Here is a 22,241-nt window from a genome sequence, read left to right as displayed (position 1 = left end):
ATGTGCATTGCCCTGGATTCCTTGGTTTCCTATTCCTAACAATCCATTCCTAAGCATCACCACCCTCAGTGCACATCGCAGAATAGTTGTGGTCCTTCATACATTTACTTATGCATTATGAAAATACTTGTTCTAAAATCTGCATGACAAGATTTCCCCATTCTGCATGTTCTGAATCTCAGAGCCACAGTGTTCTTGAGGAACTTTGCCAGTTTTGATCTCCCTCTGCTTTTCTGTCTCTCTCTTTTTATTTTGGGAGGTTAATAGGGATCACAACATGAACATATCCTGCTTGACCTTGCTTTGGCATTTAAGGGCTTCAGTGCACTGGTGCCTTACCACATACATTTATCTCATCTTAATGTGATCGCAGTGAAAAACTCACCTGTGTAAGACTGGCATGAAACATAGCTTAGAGTCTCCAGAGCCTGAATCACTGAGCAAAGAACTGGCCCAGATTGAAGAAGGGCTAAAGTAATCGTGCTTCTGTTTATACCATAATGCAGCAACATTGGGGCAGATCAATTAACCTCGGTAGTCAGTGACTCCAGGTTGTTGCAGTGCACTGAGAGTCTAATTTCTTCTTCTTCTTCAGCTAGCACAAGTGAGACGTAGAAGTATATAATGTGCCTAGCAAGTGCTACATTAAAGATGTTTATCTGTTGAAATAAAGCAATGCCTTCTGTACAAGGAAGAAGAAGAAAGAAGATCCTGCAGGGGGCAGCAAGCTCTAGCTAGAGAGGACTGTAGGAGAAGTACCTTCTTTCTAGAGCAGCTTCTCTTGTCTGTCTTCAGAATGCTATTCTTAGACCTTTTTTCCACAATCACCTGGAACTCTCTGTCAGCTAGTAAGGCTCTTCTAGTTTCTATTCCGGTTGTTAACTCCACAAATAAAGGTTTTGTTGATCTTAGTTTCCTGACTGCTACACTGGTACTCTGCCAACAGGGCTCTGGGGTCAAGATATGTAGCAAAATTGATTAAAAAGATAAAAATAGCTAGAAACTATTCAAGTGCCAGCAAGGACAGAGCCAAAACTGGAACAAAGGAACCAATATAGTGACCCCCTTAATGCAGGGCATGGCTATTGCACAGATAGCCTTGCAGGTGTTAATTACCAGGAGAGAAAGGATGAAGATGCTTTTGGTTGAGAAAGGCTCCAATGAGTCAAGACATCTCAATGGTGTTGCTATACTACTGAAGTGCTGTAACAGAAGAAGAAGAACCTATCCCGGGCTATATTCAACAATTTAACAATAAATACAAATAAACGTTTCTTATCTCTTCTTATATTTTTTCTTATATTTTTATGTGTATAAGCACAACCAGAACGGCCTCTAGATTACACCGTTTTCAATTTTGTTTTCCTCAGTGGTTGTCCTTCTAAAATACAAAAGCATACAATTAATACAGGCTTATCAACCATTTTTACAAAACAGAAGAGAACATATTTAACTGAACATAGTCATTATTCTAGTCTACAATAGTACATACCTCCTATAATTTTTATAAATATACAGTCATTGTTTCTTTAATATATATATAAATCAAAAGCCAGCCTTTTGGCTATTATCGTAAACCTTATAAAAATTATAAAAATTATACTAAAGGGCCAAGTCTTACCTTTAAATTATATTATATATATGTGGCCTTTGGCTCTCTGGTTTGGGGAGGTCTGTTCAAAAGACTCATCCCACTGGGTTGTAGACTGCCTCTGGTAATTATACTCTAGCTGAGAAACTTACTCCATGCCACACCTATACCAATTAAAGCTGCAGTCTCATCTAAAAGCGAAGAGTTCCAAACATATGTAAAAAATATATTTTAAGGGCTCTAAATTCTCCCAATTGGCTATGAAGCCTATCAGTTAGGATTTAAATTATAATAAACTTTCTTCCAAGGTACCCCTATAGAGGCTATTAATCTTATACCTAGCTTAAGTTTAAGAAATTACAGCATCATTTTGCAGTCCTTGTGTTTGCAGGTGCTACCTCACAGGAAGCAAGAAAGTTCCAAATTCGTGTTTAAGCCTTTAGGGCTCATAGTTTCCAGTGAGTAAATATAAAAACTTTCACGTTGTCTCAAGATCTTATTGATGTCCATCTTGTGGTGTCCAACAGTTGAGATTTGTTCAAGTCCAAAGAATAGTAAATCTTCTGGTTTGTGTCCTTTTTCCATGAAGTGAGTCACCATCGGAGCATCTGTTATCCGGTGTCTAAGTCTGGACTGGTGTTCCTGGATCCGGACCCTAATTGGACGGCTGGTAATACCAATGTACAATTGCGCACATGGACATATAATACAATATACTAAGTTTTTACTTGAACAGTTAATAAAACGATTGATCCTCACATAGAAGCCATTACCTGTTGCCCTGTATTCCTTGATAGGTAACAAATACTTACAAACCCCACATGTACCACATTTGTAATTGCCTTTAGGAAAGTTACTTGCTGATGTTTCAGTATTAAATTGTTTTTTATTAATTAGTTCACCTATAGTGTGGTTGCGCCTCCATGCTAATCTTAACCCATTTTCACATCCAGGTAAGTCCCTGATTAAATGCCAATGTTTAAATAATATTTTTCTGATATTTGTGGCAAAATATGAATAATCAAAAGCACAGGTCAATTTCTGATCTTTTACTCTCTTATTGTACTGCAATAAATCATGTCTCTCCTTGGCATCTACCCTAGTTTTAGCCTGCTTGATAATAGATGGTGGGTAGCCACGATGTTCAAGGGCTTTACCTAATTCTTTACTGGCATTTTCATAAGAAGAGGAGTAATAGTTAATGCGTTTATGTCTCAAAAATTGCCCATAGGGTAAATTTCTTATGAGGTGGGGAGGATGAAAGCTATTGAAATGAAGAAGTGTGTTCCGATCTGTTGGTTTTTTGTATGATGTGGTGGTCAATCTACCATCTGGTTTTAAAGTGACCAAAGTGTCTAAAAATGGTACTTCCACCATGTCATAATGACCTATAAATTTGATTGTGGAATGCTGGCTATTAACCCATTGTATGAATTGTTCTATGGAGTCTGGATTTAAATAAACAAGAAAAATATCATCCAGGAATCTGGTATAAAAATTAATATCAGACTTAAATGGATTAGTAATATCGTTGTATAACCACTGGTTTTCAAGGTAAATCATAAAGAGGTTTGCGATGGTTGGGGCCATCGGGGAGCCCATAGAGACTCCATGAGTTTGTAAGTATAAATTGTCTTCAAATTCAAAGTAATTATTTTCAAAAATCAAATCCAATAAATCCAGCAAAAAGTGTGTAGGTGGGATACATAATTGTCTATTGTCTAACAAATTTTGTATAACTAATCTTGCCTCTTCCAATGGAATGTTGGTATATAAGGATGTGACATCCATAGTCATTAATACTGCTCCTTTTGGTACCCTTAATTTTTCTATGAGGTTAATAAAGTGGGTAGTGTCTTTTAACAATGTGTCTTGAGTTGGAAGCAGCTTCTGAAAATGAAAATCTATAAATTTGGCTAAAGGTTCCAAGAAGGATCCACATTGTGAAATAATTGGTCTGCCTATGGGTGGACGGTCAGGTTTATGTATTTTTGGTAAAATATATATGTGAGGGATCCTTGGGTACTTGTTTTCAAGAAAAGCAGCTTCATTATTATTAATATATCCAAGTCCCAAGCCCTCATGTATTACAATCCTGATTACTCTTATGATCTCATTAATACAACTATAATTAACAGGTTTATAATATTTTCTGTCATTTAGTTGCCTGAGGACTTCATTTCTATAATCCTCTGTGTTCAGTACTACTATACCTCCTCCTTTATCAGCTGGTTTTATAGTGATGTCTGGATCAGATTGTAACTGTTGCAAAGTATTAAATTCCTCTTGGGTAAGATTAAAAGGGGCATTTCTTCTCTTGTATTTCAGTACCTCCAAATCCCTAAGTACCATTTTTTCAAAAGTGCTTATTTCAGGTACCTCTATTAAGGGTATAAATGTTGATTTTGCTCTAAATCTAACTGGCTGTGTAATCTCCGTAGACTGTGGAAAATAATATTTCAATTTAAGTAGACGTGTGAGCTTAAAAAGGTCTACTCTGGTGCGAAAGGCATTGTATTTAGGTACAGGAACAAAGGAGAGGCCTTTGTTTAAAACTTTGATTTGTGTTTCAGTTAGTGTCTTATTGGATAAATTAAAGACTATTTCTTGCGGGATCCTCTCCTGCTCCCCTGAAAATCCGATTGATATCTATTAGGTTGACGCAATTAACATATTTGTCTAAACATAAATTGAAAACCCATTTACATGCTGTTTACTTAAATGAATATTTAAACAATGATAGAATTCCCAGGGGCCTTAGAATACAAAAATATCCTACATTATTCACAGACAATGATGACTTTAAACAAAAATGGGCAGCTATTCTTACCAAATGCTCATTTGATCTCATGTTGTTAATCATAGAGCAGAGTTCCAAACAATTAGAAACCATGGACACTGAGATCTCTCAGCTCAAAAATAATCTCAAATCTAAAGTGACTCAGGATATTTATGATAACAAATTAGAAGAATTGGACTCTAATATTAAGAAACTGACTGAAAGTATTAAAGAATTCAAGAATCGTAAGTTCAATCGTGATCAGAGAGACTATGCTTCAGATAATGTTTACCCATGGTTAACCTATAAACATCCTCGTTTTAAAACAAAAAATGTTACTTGGGATCCAGATACTTTTTCTGAATCGGAAATAGATACTGCAAGCTTTTCTAGTGAGGAACCACTACCTCCAAGAAGTGCTTTAAGACCCCAAAGACGCTTGCGTCAACCTAATAGATATCAATCGGATTTTCAGGGGAGCAGGAGAGGATCCCGCAAGAAATAGTCTTTAATTTATCCAATAAGACACTAACTGAAACACAAATCAAAGTTTTAAACAAAGGCCTCTCCTTTGTTCCTGTACCTAAATACAATGCCTTTCGCACCAGAGTAGACCTTTTTAAGCTCACACGTCTACTTAAATTGAAATATTATTTTCCACAGTCTACGGAGATTACACAGCCAGTTAGATTTAGAGCAAAATCAACATTTATACCCTTAATAGAGGTACCTGAAATAAGCACTTTTGAAAAAATGGTACTTAGGGATTTGGAGGTACTGAAATACAAGAGAAGAAATGCCCCTTTTAATCTTACCCAAGAGGAATTTAATACTTTGCAACAGTTACAATCTGATCCAGACATCACTATAAAACCAGCTGATAAAGGAGGAGGTATAGTAGTACTGAACACAGAGGATTATAGAAATGAAGTCCTCAGGCAACTAAATGACAGAAAATATTATAAACCTGTTAATTATAGTTGTATTAATGAGATCATAAGAGTAATCAGGATTGTAATACATGAGGGCTTGGGACTTGGATATATTAATAATAATGAAGCTGCTTTTCTTGAAAACAAGTACCCAAGGATCCCTCACATATATATTTTACCAAAAATACATAAACCTGACCGTCCACCCATAGGCAGACCAATTATTTCACAATGTGGATCCTTCTTGGAACCTTTAGCCAAATTTATAGATTTTCATTTTCAGAAGCTGCTTCCAACTCAAGACACATTGTTAAAAGACACTACCCACTTTATTAACCTCATAGAAAAATTAAGGGTACCAAAAGGAGCAGTATTAATGACTATGGATGTCACATCCTTATATACCAACATTCCATTGGAAGAGGCAAGATTAGTTATACAAAATTTGTTAGACAATAGACAATTATGTATCCCACCTACACACTTTTTGCTGGATTTATTGGATTTGATTTTTGAAAATAATTACTTTGAATTTGAAGACAATTTATACTTACAAACTCATGGAGTCTCTATGGGCTCCCCGATGGCCCCAACCATCGCAAACCTCTTTATGATTTACCTTGAAAACCAGTGGTTATACAACGATATTACTAATCCATTTAAGTCTGATATTAATTTTTATACCAGATTCCTGGATGATATTTTTCTTGTTTATTTAAATCCAGACTCCATAGAACAATTCATACAATGGGTTAATAGCCAGCATTCCACAATCAAATTTATAGGTCATTATGACATGGTGGAAGTACCATTTTTAGACACTTTGGTCACTTTAAAACCAGATGGTAGATTGACCACCACATCATACAAAAAACCAACAGATCGGAACACACTTCTTCATTTCAATAGCTTTCATCCTCCCCACCTCATAAGAAATTTACCCTATGGGCAATTTTTGAGACATAAACGCATTAACTATTACTCCTCTTCTTATGAAAATGCCAGTAAAGAATTAGGTAAAGCCCTTGAACATCGTGGCTACCCACCATCTATTATCAAGCAGGCTAAAACTAGGGTAGATGCCAAGGAGAGACATGATTTATTGCAGTACAATAAGAGAGTAAAAGATCAGAAATTGACCTGTGCTTTTGATTATTCATATTTTGCCACAAATATCAGAAAAATATTATTTAAACATTGGCATTTAATCAGGGACTTACCTGGATGTGAAAATGGGTTAAGATTAGCATGGAGGCGCAACCACACTATAGGTGAACTAATTAATAAAAAACAATTTAATACTGAAACATCAGCAAGTAACTTTCCTAAAGGCAATTACAAATGTGGTACATGTGGGGTTTGTAAGTATTTGTTACCTATCAAGGAATACAGGGCAACAGGTAATGGCTTCTATGTGAGGATCAATCGTTTTATTAACTGTTCAAGTAAAAACTTAGTATATTGTATTATATGTCCATGTGCGCAATTGTACATTGGTATTACCAGCCGTCCAATTAGGGTCCGGATCCAGGAACACCAGTCCAGACTTAGACACCGGATAACAGATGCTCCGATGGTGACTCACTTCATGAAAAAAGGACACAAACCAGAAGATTTACTATTCTTTGGACTTGAACAAATCTCAACTGTTGGACACCACAAGATGGACATCAATAAGATCTTGAGACAACGTGAAAGTTTTTATATTTACTCACTGGAAACTATGAGCCCTAAAGGCTTAAACACGAATTTGGAACTTTCTTGCTTCCTGTGAGGTAGCACCTGCAAACACAAGGACTGCAAAATGATGCTGTAATTTCTTAAACTTAAGCTAGGTATAAGATTAATAGCCTCTATAGGGGTACCTTGGAAGAAAGTTTATTATAATTTAAATCCTAACTGATAGGCTTCATAGCCAATTGGGAGAATTTAGAGCCCTTAAAATATATTTTTTACATATGTTTGGAACTCTTCGCTTTTAGATGAGACTGCAGCTTTAATTGGTATAGGTGTGGCATGGAGTAAGTTTCTCAGCTAGAGTATAATTACCAGAGGCAGTCTACAACCCAGTGGGATGAGTCTTTTGAACAGACCTCCCCAAACCAGAGAGCCAAAGGCCACATATATATAATATAATTTAAAGGTAAGACTTGGCCCTTTAGTATAATTTTTATAATTTTTATAAGGTTTACGATAATAGCCAAAAGGCTGGCTTTTGATTTATATATATATTAAAGAAACAATGACTGTATATTTATAAAAATTATAGGAGGTATGTACTATTGTAGACTAGAATAATGACTATGTTCAGTTAAATATGTTCTCTTCTGTTTTGTAAAAATGGTTGATAAGCCTGTATTAATTGTATGCTTTTGTATTTTAGAAGGACAACCACTGAGGAAAACAAAATTGAAAACGGTGTAATCTAGAGGCCGTTCTGGTTGTGCTTATACACATAAAAATATAAGAAAAAATATAAGAAGAGATAAGAAACGTTTATTTGTATTTATTGTTAAATTGTTGAATATAGCCCGGGATAGGTTCTTCTTCTTCTGTTACAATAATTCTGAACCGTCCCTTTCTTTTCGTGGTGTACTCTTATCTTGTGATGGCTACTTGGAAACAAGGCTTTGCCTTTAATAATGAGGATAGAGATAGAATTACTCAAAACTTACCTCCTTTAAATGTGAATAATGATGCCCCACCTGGGGATTGGGAACAATTAACATATTTGTCTAAACATAAATTGAAAACCCATTTACATGCTGTTTACTTAAATGAATATTTAAACAATGATAGAATTCCCAGGGGCCTTAGAATACAAAAATATCCTACATTATTCACAGACAATGATGACTTTAAACAAAAATGGGCAGCTATTCTTACCAAATGCTCATTTGATCTCATGTTGTTAATCATAGAGCAGAGTTCCAAACAATTAGAAACCATGGACACTGAGATCTCTCAGCTCAAAAATAATCTCAAATCTAAAGTGACTCAGGATATTTATGATAACAAATTAGAAGAATTGGACTCTAATATTAAGAAACTGACTGAAAGTATTAAAGAATTCAAGAATCGTAAGTTCAATCGTGATCAGAGAGACTATGCTTCAGATAATGTTTACCCATGGTTAACCTATAAACATCCTCGTTTTAAAACAAAAAATGTTACTTGGGATCCAGATACTTTTTCTGAATCGGAAATAGATACTGCAAGCTTTTCTAGTGAGGAACCACTACCTCCAAGAAGTGCTTTAAGACCCCAAAGACGCTTGCGTCAACCTAATAGATATCAATCGGATTTTCAGGGGAGCAGGAGAGGATCCCGCAAGAAATAGTCTTTAATTTATCCAATAAGACACTAACTGAAACACAAATCAAAGTTTTAAACAAAGGCCTCTCCTTTGTTCCTGTACCTAAATACAATGCCTTTCGCACCAGAGTAGACCTTTTTAAGCTCACACGTCTACTTAAATTGAAATATTATTTTCCACAGTCTACGGAGATTACACAGCCAGTTAGATTTAGAGCAAAATCAACATTTATACCCTTAATAGAGGTACCTGAAATAAGCACTTTTGAAAAAATGGTACTTAGGGATTTGGAGGTACTGAAATACAAGAGAAGAAATGCCCCTTTTAATCTTACCCAAGAGGAATTTAATACTTTGCAACAGTTACAATCTGATCCAGACATCACTATAAAACCAGCTGATAAAGGAGGAGGTATAGTAGTACTGAACACAGAGGATTATAGAAATGAAGTCCTCAGGCAACTAAATGACAGAAAATATTATAAACCTGTTAATTATAGTTGTATTAATGAGATCATAAGAGTAATCAGGATTGTAATACATGAGGGCTTGGGACTTGGATATATTAATAATAATGAAGCTGCTTTTCTTGAAAACAAGTACCCAAGGATCCCTCACATATATATTTTACCAAAAATACATAAACCTGACCGTCCACCCATAGGCAGACCAATTATTTCACAATGTGGATCCTTCTTGGAACCTTTAGCCAAATTTATAGATTTTCATTTTCAGAAGCTGCTTCCAACTCAAGACACATTGTTAAAAGACACTACCCACTTTATTAACCTCATAGAAAAATTAAGGGTACCAAAAGGAGCAGTATTAATGACTATGGATGTCACATCCTTATATACCAACATTCCATTGGAAGAGGCAAGATTAGTTATACAAAATTTGTTAGACAATAGACAATTATGTATCCCACCTACACACTTTTTGCTGGATTTATTGGATTTGATTTTTGAAAATAATTACTTTGAATTTGAAGACAATTTATACTTACAAACTCATGGAGTCTCTATGGGCTCCCCGATGGCCCCAACCATCGCAAACCTCTTTATGATTTACCTTGAAAACCAGTGGTTATACAACGATATTACTAATCCATTTAAGTCTGATATTAATTTTTATACCAGATTCCTGGATGATATTTTTCTTGTTTATTTAAATCCAGACTCCATAGAACAATTCATACAATGGGTTAATAGCCAGCATTCCACAATCAAATTTATAGGTCATTATGACATGGTGGAAGTACCATTTTTAGACACTTTGGTCACTTTAAAACCAGATGGTAGATTGACCACCACATCATACAAAAAACCAACAGATCGGAACACACTTCTTCATTTCAATAGCTTTCATCCTCCCCACCTCATAAGAAATTTACCCTATGGGCAATTTTTGAGACATAAACGCATTAACTATTACTCCTCTTCTTATGAAAATGCCAGTAAAGAATTAGGTAAAGCCCTTGAACATCGTGGCTACCCACCATCTATTATCAAGCAGGCTAAAACTAGGGTAGATGCCAAGGAGAGACATGATTTATTGCAGTACAATAAGAGAGTAAAAGATCAGAAATTGACCTGTGCTTTTGATTATTCATATTTTGCCACAAATATCAGAAAAATATTATTTAAACATTGGCATTTAATCAGGGACTTACCTGGATGTGAAAATGGGTTAAGATTAGCATGGAGGCGCAACCACACTATAGGTGAACTAATTAATAAAAAACAATTTAATACTGAAACATCAGCAAGTAACTTTCCTAAAGGCAATTACAAATGTGGTACATGTGGGGTTTGTAAGTATTTGTTACCTATCAAGGAATACAGGGCAACAGGTAATGGCTTCTATGTGAGGATCAATCGTTTTATTAACTGTTCAAGTAAAAACTTAGTATATTGTATTATATGTCCATGTGCGCAATTGTACATTGGTATTACCAGCCGTCCAATTAGGGTCCGGATCCAGGAACACCAGTCCATACTTAGACACCGGATAACAGATGCTCCGATGGTGACTCACTTCATGGAAAAAGGACACAAACCAGAAGATTTACTATTCTTTGGACTTGAACAAATCTCAACTGTTGGACACCACAAGATGGACATCAATAAGATCTTGAGACAACGTGAAAGTTTTTATATTTACTCACTGGAAACTATGAGCCCTAAAGGCTTAAACACGAATTTGGAACTTTCTTGCTTCCTGTGAGGTAGCACCTGCAAACACAAGGACTGCAAAATGATGCTGTAATTTCTTAAACTTAAGCTAGGTATAAGATTAATAGCCTCTATAGGGGTACCTTGGAAGAAAGTTTATTATAATTTAAATCCTAACTGATAGGCTTCATAGCCAATTGGGAGAATTTAGAGCCCTTAAAATATATTTTTTACATATGTTTGGAACTCTTCGCTTTTAGATGAGACTGCAGCTTTAATTGGTATAGGTGTGGCATGGAGTAAGTTTCTCAGCTAGAGTATAATTACCAGAGGCAGTCTACAACCCAGTGGGATGAGTCTTTTGAACAGACCTCCCCAAACCAGAGAGCCAAAGGCCACATATATATAATATAATTTAAAGGTAAGACTTGGCCCTTTAGTATAATTTTTATAATTTTTATAAGGTTTACGATAATAGCCAAAAGGCTGGCTTTTGATTTATATATATATTAAAGAAACAATGACTGTATATTTATAAAAATTATAGGAGGTATGTACTATTGTAGACTAGAATAATGACTATGTTCAGTTAAATATGTTCTCTTCTGTTTTGTAAAAATGGTTGATAAGCCTGTATTAATTGTATGCTTTTGTATTTTAGAAGGACAACCACTGAGGAAAACAAAATTGAAAACGGTGTAATCTAGAGGCCGTTCTGGTTGTGCTTATACACATAAAAATATAAGAAAAAATATAAGAAGAGATAAGAAACGTTTATTTGTATTTATTGTTAAATTGTTGAATATAGCCCGGGATAGGTTCTTCTTCTTCTGTTACAATAATTCTGAACCGTCCCTTTCTTTTCGTGGTGTACTCTTATCTTGTGATGGCTACTTGGAAACAAGGCTTTGCCTTTAATAATGAGGATAGAGATAGAATTACTCAAAACTTACCTCCTTTAAATGTGAATAATGATGCCCCACCTGGGGATTGGGAACAATTAACATATTTGTCTAAACATAAATTGAAAACCCATTTACATGCTGTTTACTTAAATGAATATTTAAACAATGATAGAATTCCCAGGGGCCTTAGAATACAAAAATATCCTACATTATTCACAGACAATGATGACTTTAAACAAAAATGGGCAGCTATTCTTACCAAATGCTCATTTGATCTCATGTTGTTAATCATAGAGCAGAGTTCCAAACAATTAGAAACCATGGACACTGAGATCTCTCAGCTCAAAAATAATCTCAAATCTAAAGTGACTCAGGATATTTATGATAACAAATTAGAAGAATTGGACTCTAATATTAAGAAACTGACTGAAAGCTCACACGTCTACTTAAATTGAAATATTATTTTCCACAGTCTACGGAGATTACACAGCCAGTTAGATTTAGAGCAAAATCAACATTTATACCCTTAATAGAGGTACCTGAAATAAGCACTTTTGAAAAAATGGTACTTAGGGATTTGGAGGTACTGAAATACAAGAGAAGAAATGCCCCTTTTAATCTTACCCAAGAGGAATTTAATACTTTGCAACAGTTACAATCTGATCCAGACATCACTATAAAACCAGCTGATAAAGGAGGAGGTATAGTAGTACTGAACACAGAGGATTATAGAAATGAAGTCCTCAGGCAACTAAATGACAGAAAATATTATAAACCTGTTAATTATAGTTGTATTAATGAGATCATAAGAGTAATCAGGATTGTAATACATGAGGGCTTGGGACTTGGATATATTAATAATAATGAAGCTGCTTTTCTTGAAAACAAGTACCCAAGGATCCCTCACATATATATTTTACCAAAAATACATAAACCTGACCGTCCACCCATAGGCAGACCAATTATTTCACAATGTGGATCCTTCTTGGAACCTTTAGCCAAATTTATAGATTTTCATTTTCAGAAGCTGCTTCCAACTCAAGACACATTGTTAAAAGACACTACCCACTTTATTAACCTCATAGAAAAATTAAGGGTACCAAAAGGAGCAGTATTAATGACTATGGATGTCACATCCTTATATACCAACATTCCATTGGAAGAGGCAAGATTAGTTATACAAAATTTGTTAGACAATAGACAATTATGTATCCCACCTACACACTTTTTGCTGGATTTATTGGATTTGATTTTTGAAAATAATTACTTTGAATTTGAAGACAATTTATACTTACAAACTCATGGAGTCTCTATGGGCTCCCCGATGGCCCCAACCATCGCAAACCTCTTTATGATTTACCTTGAAAACCAGTGGTTATACAACGATATTACTAATCCATTTAAGTCTGATATTAATTTTTATACCAGATTCCTGGATGATATTTTTCTTGTTTATTTAAATCCAGACTCCATAGAACAATTCATACAATGGGTTAATAGCCAGCATTCCACAATCAAATTTATAGGTCATTATGACATGGTGGAAGTACCATTTTTAGACACTTTGGTCACTTTAAAACCAGATGGTAGATTGACCACCACATCATACAAAAAACCAACAGATCGGAACACACTTCTTCATTTCAATAGCTTTCATCCTCCCCACCTCATAAGAAATTTACCCTATGGGCAATTTTTGAGACATAAACGCATTAACTATTACTCCTCTTCTTATGAAAATGCCAGTAAAGAATTAGGTAAAGCCCTTGAACATCGTGGCTACCCACCATCTATTATCAAGCAGGCTAAAACTAGGGTAGATGCCAAGGAGAGACATGATTTATTGCAGTACAATAAGAGAGTAAAAGATCAGAAATTGACCTGTGCTTTTGATTATTCATATTTTGCCACAAATATCAGAAAAATATTATTTAAACATTGGCATTTAATCAGGGACTTACCTGGATGTGAAAATGGGTTAAGATTAGCATGGAGGCGCAACCACACTATAGGTGAACTAATTAATAAAAAACAATTTAATACTGAAACATCAGCAAGTAACTTTCCTAAAGGCAATTACAAATGTGGTACATGTGGGGTTTGTAAGTATTTGTTACCTATCAAGGAATACAGGGCAACAGGTAATGGCTTCTATGTGAGGATCAATCGTTTTATTAACTGTTCAAGTAAAAACTTAGTATATTGTATTATATGTCCATGTGCGCAATTGTACATTGGTATTACCAGCCGTCCAATTAGGGTCCGGATCCAGGAACACCAGTCCAGACTTAGACACCGGATAACAGATGCTCCGATGGTGACTCACTTCATGGAAAAAGGACACAAACCAGAAGATTTACTATTCTTTGGACTTGAACAAATCTCAACTGTTGGACACCACAAGATGGACATCAATAAGATCTTGAGACAACGTGAAAGTTTTTATATTTACTCACTGGAAACTATGAGCCCTAAAGGCTTAAACACGAATTTGGAACTTTCTTGCTTCCTGTGAGGTAGCACCTGCAAACACAAGGACTGCAAAATGATGCTGTAATTTCTTAAACTTAAGCTAGGTATAAGATTAATAGCCTCTATAGGGGTACCTTGGAAGAAAGTTTATTATAATTTAAATCCTAACTGATAGGCTTCATAGCCAATTGGGAGAATTTAGAGCCCTTAAAATATATTTTTTACATATGTTTGGAACTCTTCGCTTTTAGATGAGACTGCAGCTTTAATTGGTATAGGTGTGGCATGGAGTAAGTTTCTCAGCTAGAGTATAATTACCAGAGGCAGTCTACAACCCAGTGGGATGAGTCTTTTGAACAGACCTCCCCAAACCAGAGAGCCAAAGGCCACATATATATAATATAATTTAAAGGTAAGACTTGGCCCTTTAGTATAATTTTTATAATTTTTATAAGGTTTACGATAATAGCCAAAAGGCTGGCTTTTGATTTATATATATATTAAAGAAACAATGACTGTATATTTATAAAAATTATAGGAGGTATGTACTATTGTAGACTAGAATAATGACTATGTTCAGTTAAATATGTTCTCTTCTGTTTTGTAAAAATGGTTGATAAGCCTGTATTAATTGTATGCTTTTGTATTTTAGAAGGACAACCACTGAGGAAAACAAAATTGAAAACGGTGTAATCTAGAGGCCGTTCTGGTTGTGCTTATACACATAAAAATATAAGAAAAAATATAAGAAGAGATAAGAAACGTTTATTTGTATTTATTGTTAAATTGTTGAATATAGCCCGGGATAGGTTCTTCTTCTTCTGTTACAATAATTCTGAACCGTCCCTTTCTTTTCGTGGTATACTACTGAAGTGCTACATTGGTTTAGTGCTATAGCAGCACCATTTAGAACATTAAAAACAAACTTCTGAGAAAGATTGCATGGAGAAAAAGGGTGTGGGGAACAGCACTGTCTGAAAAGGCCATAGCATGTCAGCTTGTTAACTGAAGAATGCCTGAAACCCCTCCATGTATTGCTTAACCTAAAATCAAGCCAACAACAAATTACAACTGGTTTAGAATGGTCATGTGAAAAGCCTCTATGTGTTCCAATGAACATTCAGAGTGCTGTAGCTAGGTAATTTCAACTGAGATTGACCAGTTTGCTTGAAGTGTTGCTGTATTGTCCTGTTTTTCAGATGTCTTTATGTACATTTGACAAGAAACACTCCCTTACCCTTTTTGTTCTTAATTATTCCTTTTATTTTGGAGGAGGGGATATTAATTAGATATTGTATCACTCTTGTTGGACTTTCTTCTCAAGTCAATGTTCCTTCTGCCCTGAGCTTGTGAAATACAGTCTGGGTAATCAATCTGTTTACTTAAATAGCTATGTTTATTGCAAGTTACTGCCCATAACATTTTAGAATGTGAAGGGGATAAATGCAACAGCAATGACATTTTAATTGCAGTTGAAAGCTGCAGGAGGGAAACAGTATTTCAATCACGTCTTGAGACAACCCAGAGGTTTAAAGGAGAAAGCTGCAGGGAGGAGGGCATGCTAGTACCTGTATTTGTTGATTCCATCTTCACAAGTGCCTCCATTCTGGCACCAGCTCACTTCACAGTCATTAATATTTTCCAGGCATGTAGGTCCTGTCCAGCCAGGAAGACAGACACAGTGATAACCCTGGTTGTCTTCATCATGGAAACATCTTCCTCCATTCGCACACAACTAGAAGTGAGAATTACACGCACACAGATATAGAAAAAAGATCTCAATCTCTGCAACTTATCCTGAGGCTAAGCAGATATATACAATAAGTCACAGGCAAAGAAGAAATGTGCCTGAGAATTTGATATTTCATCTGTAACACTTACTTTGGAAAGTCATTAAACCCTTATTGCAACAAAACCTAAAGTCATAAAAGAAATGGCATATAATAGTAAGAGACCTTCTGGTTTAGGCTGATGTTTCATCTAGTTCACTAGATATATGATTTTTCTTTTAAAGGCCAGCTAGATAGACCAGAAGACTCATAATATTTAAGTAATATTTAAGTAATACCTAAGATGTTTTTGTTGCATCTGGACAAGGAAGATCCATTTAACCATCATGTCTAATAGCTATTGATGTCACAATCCTCCTGCATGTATTTATTAATCTCCTTTTAAAATAACTAGAAGCTATTCATATGCCAGCAAGTGCAGAGCAAAAGCTGGAACAAAGATAGTGATTCCCTTAATGCAGGGCATGGCCACTCAATAGATAGCCTTGCAGATGATAATTACCAGATCTGGGGAGAAAGGATGAAGATGTTTTTTAGTTGAGAAAGACTCTATTGAATCAAGGCATCTCAATGGTGTTGCTACAGTACTGAAGTGCTATATTGGTTTTCAACTATAGTGGTACCATTTAGAATGTTTTTTTTTTAAAAAGCGATGAGGAAGATTGTACAAGGGGAAAAGGGGGGAGCAGCACTCTTTGAAATGGCTATAGCAGTGAGTTTTATAATCACATTAAATGTTATGTGAAAACGTGATTAGTCTGAGTTGGTAACGAATGGCTGTCCATGTATAATCTCTGTGACATCCTCAAACATGAAGTAGTTAAAAGCTGGCTGTGGCAGTTACTAATGTGGGTAAATTTTTAATGTACTGTGCTGTTAAGATATGTATTCTGAAGAACTTCCCACCACGTGCTAAAAGATACTGAATTGGAGATTGATTGCCAAATATGGTTGTCTCTATCATGCCATTGATATGGCCCCATCAACAAGATGATGTCTCTATCATGCCATTGATGTGGCCCCATAACGTTCGCTACTTTTCTTGTTTTTGTTCTTAATATCAGGGAGAAGTGTAGAGGAGTAGGGTCCTAATCTACTGTTTGATCTTGTGGTTGATTTATCATGTTATATTAAAGACCGTATACCTGCCTCAGATAGAGACCTTATTATGAGCTTGTAAAATGCTGTACATAAGGAATCTTCTGTGAGAAATTCTCTGTGGTCCTCCAAATTCATGATTGGAATATGAGATCATGGAACTTCATTGCTACATCTAAACTGCAAATCAAGAAGATACTATTTTTTTCTCAGTAAAATAGGCCATAAAGCCCAAAGGCCTGTTAGACTTTCTCAACCTGTTCTGACTCCTAATTTGTTTCTGGGCATCTTTAAAGCCCTATATGGTTTAGAACCAACATACCTGAAGGACTACCTGTACCCTCATGGACATATCTGATCACTATTGTCATCTTCAGAGGCCCTGTTTTGAGGGACTCTTACTTCTGAAATTAAGTGGATAGTCTTCTCAGAGAGCCTTTTCATCCTTGGCACCAAAACTCTCCTCGTGGTGGCTCATCTATTTTCTTCTGCTGCTATCATCAACTTACAGGTGAAGACTGCTTGTTTCAGTTGCCTCAGTGATCCCTCCTTCCTGACTTTTAATTGTCATTTTTATGTATTTGTATATATTTTAGTTCTGGTTTTGTTTCCCCAATGTGATGTTCTTTGATGTGATCAATTCTATATTCTATGGTGGTCACATTTAGATGGGTTCTTCCCCCATGGGAGTCACTGAGTTGGATCCAATCAGCTTTTCTGCTAATGAAAAATGGACCACCTTTGACCACCTGAAAAAGGCTATGCTGGGGATCATGGGACCCTGGTGTACAAAAGCCCTGTGTGACAGTGTCTGTAATAAGTCTGGCTGAGTCTGAGTGAAAAATCTGACTAGCAAAGATTTTCTGAGCTTTTATCATTCTGTATAAATTAACTGGAAAATGATTTATGTGAAAAATTAACTAGCAAAAGGTGTGTGTGTGTTAAATTTAGTGTAACTAGTTTTACTGTTGTAACTATATTATTATTTCAAAACTATGTATTTCTAGATTCAGACTGAGAAACCTGGTTACTGCATTGTCCAGTTTGTTGCAACTGAAATCCATATGAGAGGAGAATGACTTAGAAGAATCTGACCTTTGGGAAAAGCTGGTGTGGACTTGCAAGAACATACTGAAATCAGAGTCTCTTTTGAAAGGTTCTATTCAGTGTTATATCTACATGTTAGTTGGATGTATTTAGAATAAATTTTTCTGTATGGTGGAGGTTTTCGAGTTAAAGAAATGTGTATGTAAATCAATTTGTCTTGCAATTTCTGTTCCTCATATAGCCTCAGAACTCACACAGGTGGGGTTATATTGCGTGTTTATCCTGGTAACTTTTGATAATAATGACACTATAAGTGCCACAGTCAGCAACTATGAATGTAAACAGTTTGCAAGGCTAGTGTAAATATTGGTCAACTGACTGGACAGCATAAAAGTTCCAGCAATGCACTCTCTCTTCTGATGCTTTTTATGCATGTGTTGAAAGGACCACAACCATGTACACAAATGCAAAATGAAGTCTGAACAAAGGAGGTGACTCAGGTGGAGATAATCAGCCATCCAGCTTGCCGCTCTCTCAGGTTGATTGAGGCCAAACCTATTTGAAATGCTACTGAGATTTGTAATAACAACAACTCTTGGCAGAAATTTGCAATCTTAATTTGTCTTTGATTAAGTTTTAAATTGACCTTAAAATTGGATCTTTTTCCTATGCCATTAGAGTTAAATTCTGAAATTATGCTTGGACCATTTCTCATAAAAAGGCACTAGTCAGCTTGAGCAAAGCTGGTAAAATTAATCCCTCATTTTCAACTCCCAATTTTAAGGGTCTTTTTTCCTCATTTAAGTGCTCCTGGAGCAAATCTTTAAAAAGTGTGTTATTACAAATAAGTCTTTCGCTATTGCAGACTCATTTTAACTCCCAGTCAATATCCTAACAAGTCTCTGGAGGGCAGTTTAGTTATTGTAGAAACTCTTAAAACTGGCTTTGATTCAAAGATGTACAAAGGAGCTTCTGCACAGAAGCACGTTATAAATGTGCACTAGCTTCTCTGGGTTTGAGTCCTTATCCATCCTTAGTTGAGATAATTAGTGCCTAATATAGTATGGTGAACAGTAGAACAGACCATCCAAATGCTTATAAAACTTTCCACTAAAGGAATCTGGAAAGTATGCGACAGTGCAGAAAGTAGTATGAGTGACCCAAATGAACCCTTACATGGAACACCCTTGCAACAGCAGCATGGTAGGAATTTAGTTCAAACTTGGCTGCTTTTGTGGTATCCATGGCCATGATGAGGAAGGAAGAGTAACTCAGTTTGTAAGTCTGTGCAGTGGAAAGTCAAGCAGATATGGAAAGAGAACCTGGTCTCTGCTCTGTGTGTCAGCCTGCACAGAAGTCATACCATTCCCAGGGATATAAGCAGACCATCAAGGTATTTTGGGGAGATCTAAATAAATTTGAACCAAGAATAATCCTCTTCTCCCAATATTGACTGAAGACACCGTGAGCATGCCGAGGGCATTCTTCCTTTCCTACACAATAGCCTCAAAGATCTATTTACCTGATTTCCAAGCCCCCTTTCTACTATGCAATTGCCTAAAACAAGCCTATCATCATACCAGGAAATGAACAGAAATAACTACCATCTTTAACTATGCAAGAAATTATTTATCACCTTTACAGCTTTCAGTATCAAAATATAATAAAAATCATGCCAAATACCATTCTGAATTATTTTAAGCTCTTATTCATTTCATTAAGCAAATGCTATTAATTATTGAAATTTGCCCTAGAGAAAACTAAAAGGTCAATACATTTCATAAATACTTTTAACCTCTTTACTTTGTTTTCAAAAGTAATTTAGCTGATTAAATACTTTGTACCCTACATGCTTGTACAAAAGTATATTATAATCTTAGTAATGAGTGCATGAATCAATTAAACATGTCTGACAGCTTTTAACAATTTTTTTTTAATCCCTTAGTAGTTTCTACCAGAGAATCCAGCCTATCAGCTTTTCCCAAGCCTAAAGTACCATAAAATTATTGCATCATAGATTCAGGATGGTAGCCATGTTGGTCTGAAGCAGCAGAACAAAGTTTGAGGCTAGAGGCATCTTTAAGATGAATAGAATCTTATTCAGGGAATACATTTGTGTATGCAAGCACACTTCATCAGATACAGTGAAACAGAATTTCCTCAACCATTATATATAGGAAGGGAGGTTCTGTTCTTCATTTGAAGCACTGTGCTTGCACATCGAAACTTATATATTGAATAAAACATAATTATTGCATCATGTCATAGAATAGAATCATAGAATCATAGAGTTGGAAGGGGCCATACAGGCCATATAGCCCAACCCCCTGCTCAACGCAGGATCAGCCCAAAGCATCCTAAAGCATCCAAGAAAAGTGTGTATCCAACCTTTGCTTGAAGACTGCCAGTGGGGGGAGTTCACCACCTCCTTAGGCAGCCTATTCCACTGCTGAACTACTCTGACTGTGATATTCCATGTCATACTCCATTTAGCAGGTATTTTCCCAGTTAAAAACTGGTACATGCCAAACACATTTAAAAAATGTATGCAATAATTTGGTGGAATATTGCACATGCAAACATACTAATTGAAGAAGAAACACTTAGATCTTGGTCACAAATGCATTGCCTGGCATATGCAGCAGAGTTTTATAGAAATTATATGGCAATGGTTTTAAGTTGTGATTATGACAACACCAAGTTTCCAAGCAGAAGAAGAAGAAGAAGAAGAAGAAGAAGAAGAATTGCTTTCCTGAAGATTTAAATTAATTGTTACACTGTAATGTGCTCTCTTATGGGACGGTTGGGTATTTCAAGTTGCCACTGAAACCAGCTTCGTGGTGAATACCCACAAAAACTGTTTGTTCACACATTCCTCAGAATCTTCTACAAGACACGGGAGTTCAGTGTAAAATACCTAAGGGTTTCCTTGGCATAAGGGAAGGGTATTCTCTCAAGGTAGGAAGTTTGAAAATCACTATGCTGAAAAGAACTTGAATATGAATTTTGTCATGGCAAATGAGCTTCTAGCTCACCACCTCGCCAATGCTGGAATTCGAGGGACAGCCCTTCAATGGCTAATCTCTTTTCTCCAGGGTTGCAAATAGAGGGTAGCAATAGGAGAGAGATCTTCAAGCCATCACCAACTTACACGTGGAGTTCATCTGTGAGGCATTTACAAGTCATTTTGCGGACAAAATCTTAACACTACACTGTGACCTTCCTCCAACCTTAGATACAGAAAGAGACTATTGGGACTCTCTGAGTTCTGCAGGGCCTGCAAAACAGAGCTCTTCCACCAGGCATTTGGTTAGGGCTGGGTGGAGGAATCCCAGGGTGTAAGATTGGGTCATATTACCATCTTGTTACTGGAAAGCACAATTTATTAGTATTCCCATGCTTTTCTAGATCCTGAAGGGGCTCTTCTGATCTCACATTGAGCATTGCAAAGCAATGAGATGTTTCCTTGCTTTCTAAATTTCAAGGTTAATATGACATCTTCTACAGAAGACTTTCTGAAAGTTACAGGGAGGAATTTCAGGACTTTCTTCAATGTCACAGTAATCTCAGAGTTTCTGAAGTTTTCCAAAAATTATCATGAGGATGAGCTCCACTCTTAAGACTGGGACTGATGTGGAGGATTCATGCTTTACCATTACAGTGGGACAGAGCTTGGGTGGTGTTCCAAGCACCTCCACAACTCAGTGTGATGTCATAGACAAACTTTGCCCCAGTTCTTGTGTCAGGAAAGGATGGGATCTTTGTTGAGCATGAATTTTGTTGGGTTCCAAGGGCAGCCCAAACTTGTAGGTTCTGGAACTATTCATGTGAAATTGGATGAGCTGCGGGCCCTGTCAGGGTTCTCTGGGTTCCACAGGGCCTGCAAAATGGAGCTCATCTGCCAGGCATTTGGTCGAGGCTGGGTAGAAGGACCAGGGTAATAAGATCAAGCTGCTTCCCCCCACAGGGGTCAGAACTATGTACTAGACTATGTTAGACCCATTAATATTCTGTCCCCCTTTTTGACATTAGCAGTATTCACTGAGTGTCTACATAGCCGGCTCAGTGAATCCTCATGAGGTAATATTTTATGCTTCTGTTTAGTGATTTGAATTTTGTTATTGATTAATTAGGGCTA

General features: G+C 36.2%; 4 protein-coding genes across 5 annotated transcripts in view; 2 read left to right on the top strand and 2 right to left on the bottom strand.

Annotated features, from left to right (window-relative positions):
* LOC143825613 (protein eyes shut homolog) overlaps nucleotides 1-22,241 on the bottom strand; it is a 392,680-nt gene that overhangs the window by 147,320 nt on the left and 223,119 nt on the right. Inside the window, exon 10 of the mRNA XM_077313795.1 lies at nucleotides 15,737-15,903. Coding sequence (XP_077169910.1) covers nucleotides 15,737-15,903 — 167 coding nt within the window. The remainder of the gene's footprint in view (nucleotides 1-15,736; nucleotides 15,904-22,241) is intronic.
* Nucleotides 1,236-4,241, bottom strand: LOC143822489 (uncharacterized). The gene is made up of 2 exons (XM_077307694.1): nucleotides 1,622-4,241; nucleotides 1,236-1,381 (listed from the first exon to the last, which is right to left on the bottom strand). Exon 1 carries the CDS (start codon nucleotides 3,941-3,943, stop codon nucleotides 1,991-1,993), a length of 1,953 nt encoding a protein of 650 aa, XP_077163809.1. The 5' UTR covers nucleotides 3,944-4,241; the 3' UTR covers nucleotides 1,236-1,381; nucleotides 1,622-1,990.
* LOC143822474 (uncharacterized) lies at nucleotides 6,908-12,113 on the top strand. Of its 2 annotated transcripts, XM_077307668.1 has the most exons (3): nucleotides 6,908-7,445; nucleotides 7,686-11,212; nucleotides 11,453-12,113. In XM_077307668.1, the coding sequence occupies exon 2, from the start codon at nucleotides 8,891-8,893 to the stop codon at nucleotides 10,841-10,843; it is 1,953 nt and encodes a 650-aa protein (XP_077163783.1). In that variant the 5' UTR covers nucleotides 6,908-7,445; nucleotides 7,686-8,890; the 3' UTR covers nucleotides 10,844-11,212; nucleotides 11,453-12,113. The 2 variants fall into 2 exon arrangements, with proteins under 2 accessions (XP_077163783.1, XP_077163776.1); XM_077307661.1 differs by lacking the exon at nucleotides 6,908-7,445 and having other exon boundaries at nucleotides 7,461-11,212.
* LOC143822482 (uncharacterized) lies at nucleotides 12,182-15,013 on the top strand. The gene is made up of 2 exons (XM_077307681.1): nucleotides 12,182-14,580; nucleotides 14,821-15,013. The coding sequence occupies exon 1, from the start codon at nucleotides 12,259-12,261 to the stop codon at nucleotides 14,209-14,211; it is 1,953 nt and encodes a 650-aa protein (XP_077163796.1). The 5' UTR covers nucleotides 12,182-12,258; the 3' UTR covers nucleotides 14,212-14,580; nucleotides 14,821-15,013.

Source organism: Paroedura picta, chromosome 1 (assembly GCF_049243985.1).
Source record: "Paroedura picta isolate Pp20150507F chromosome 1, Ppicta_v3.0, whole genome shotgun sequence".
Lineage (NCBI taxonomy): Eukaryota > Metazoa > Chordata > Lepidosauria > Squamata > Gekkonidae > Paroedura > Paroedura picta.
This window is presented reverse-complemented; position numbering and strand designations above follow the sequence as displayed.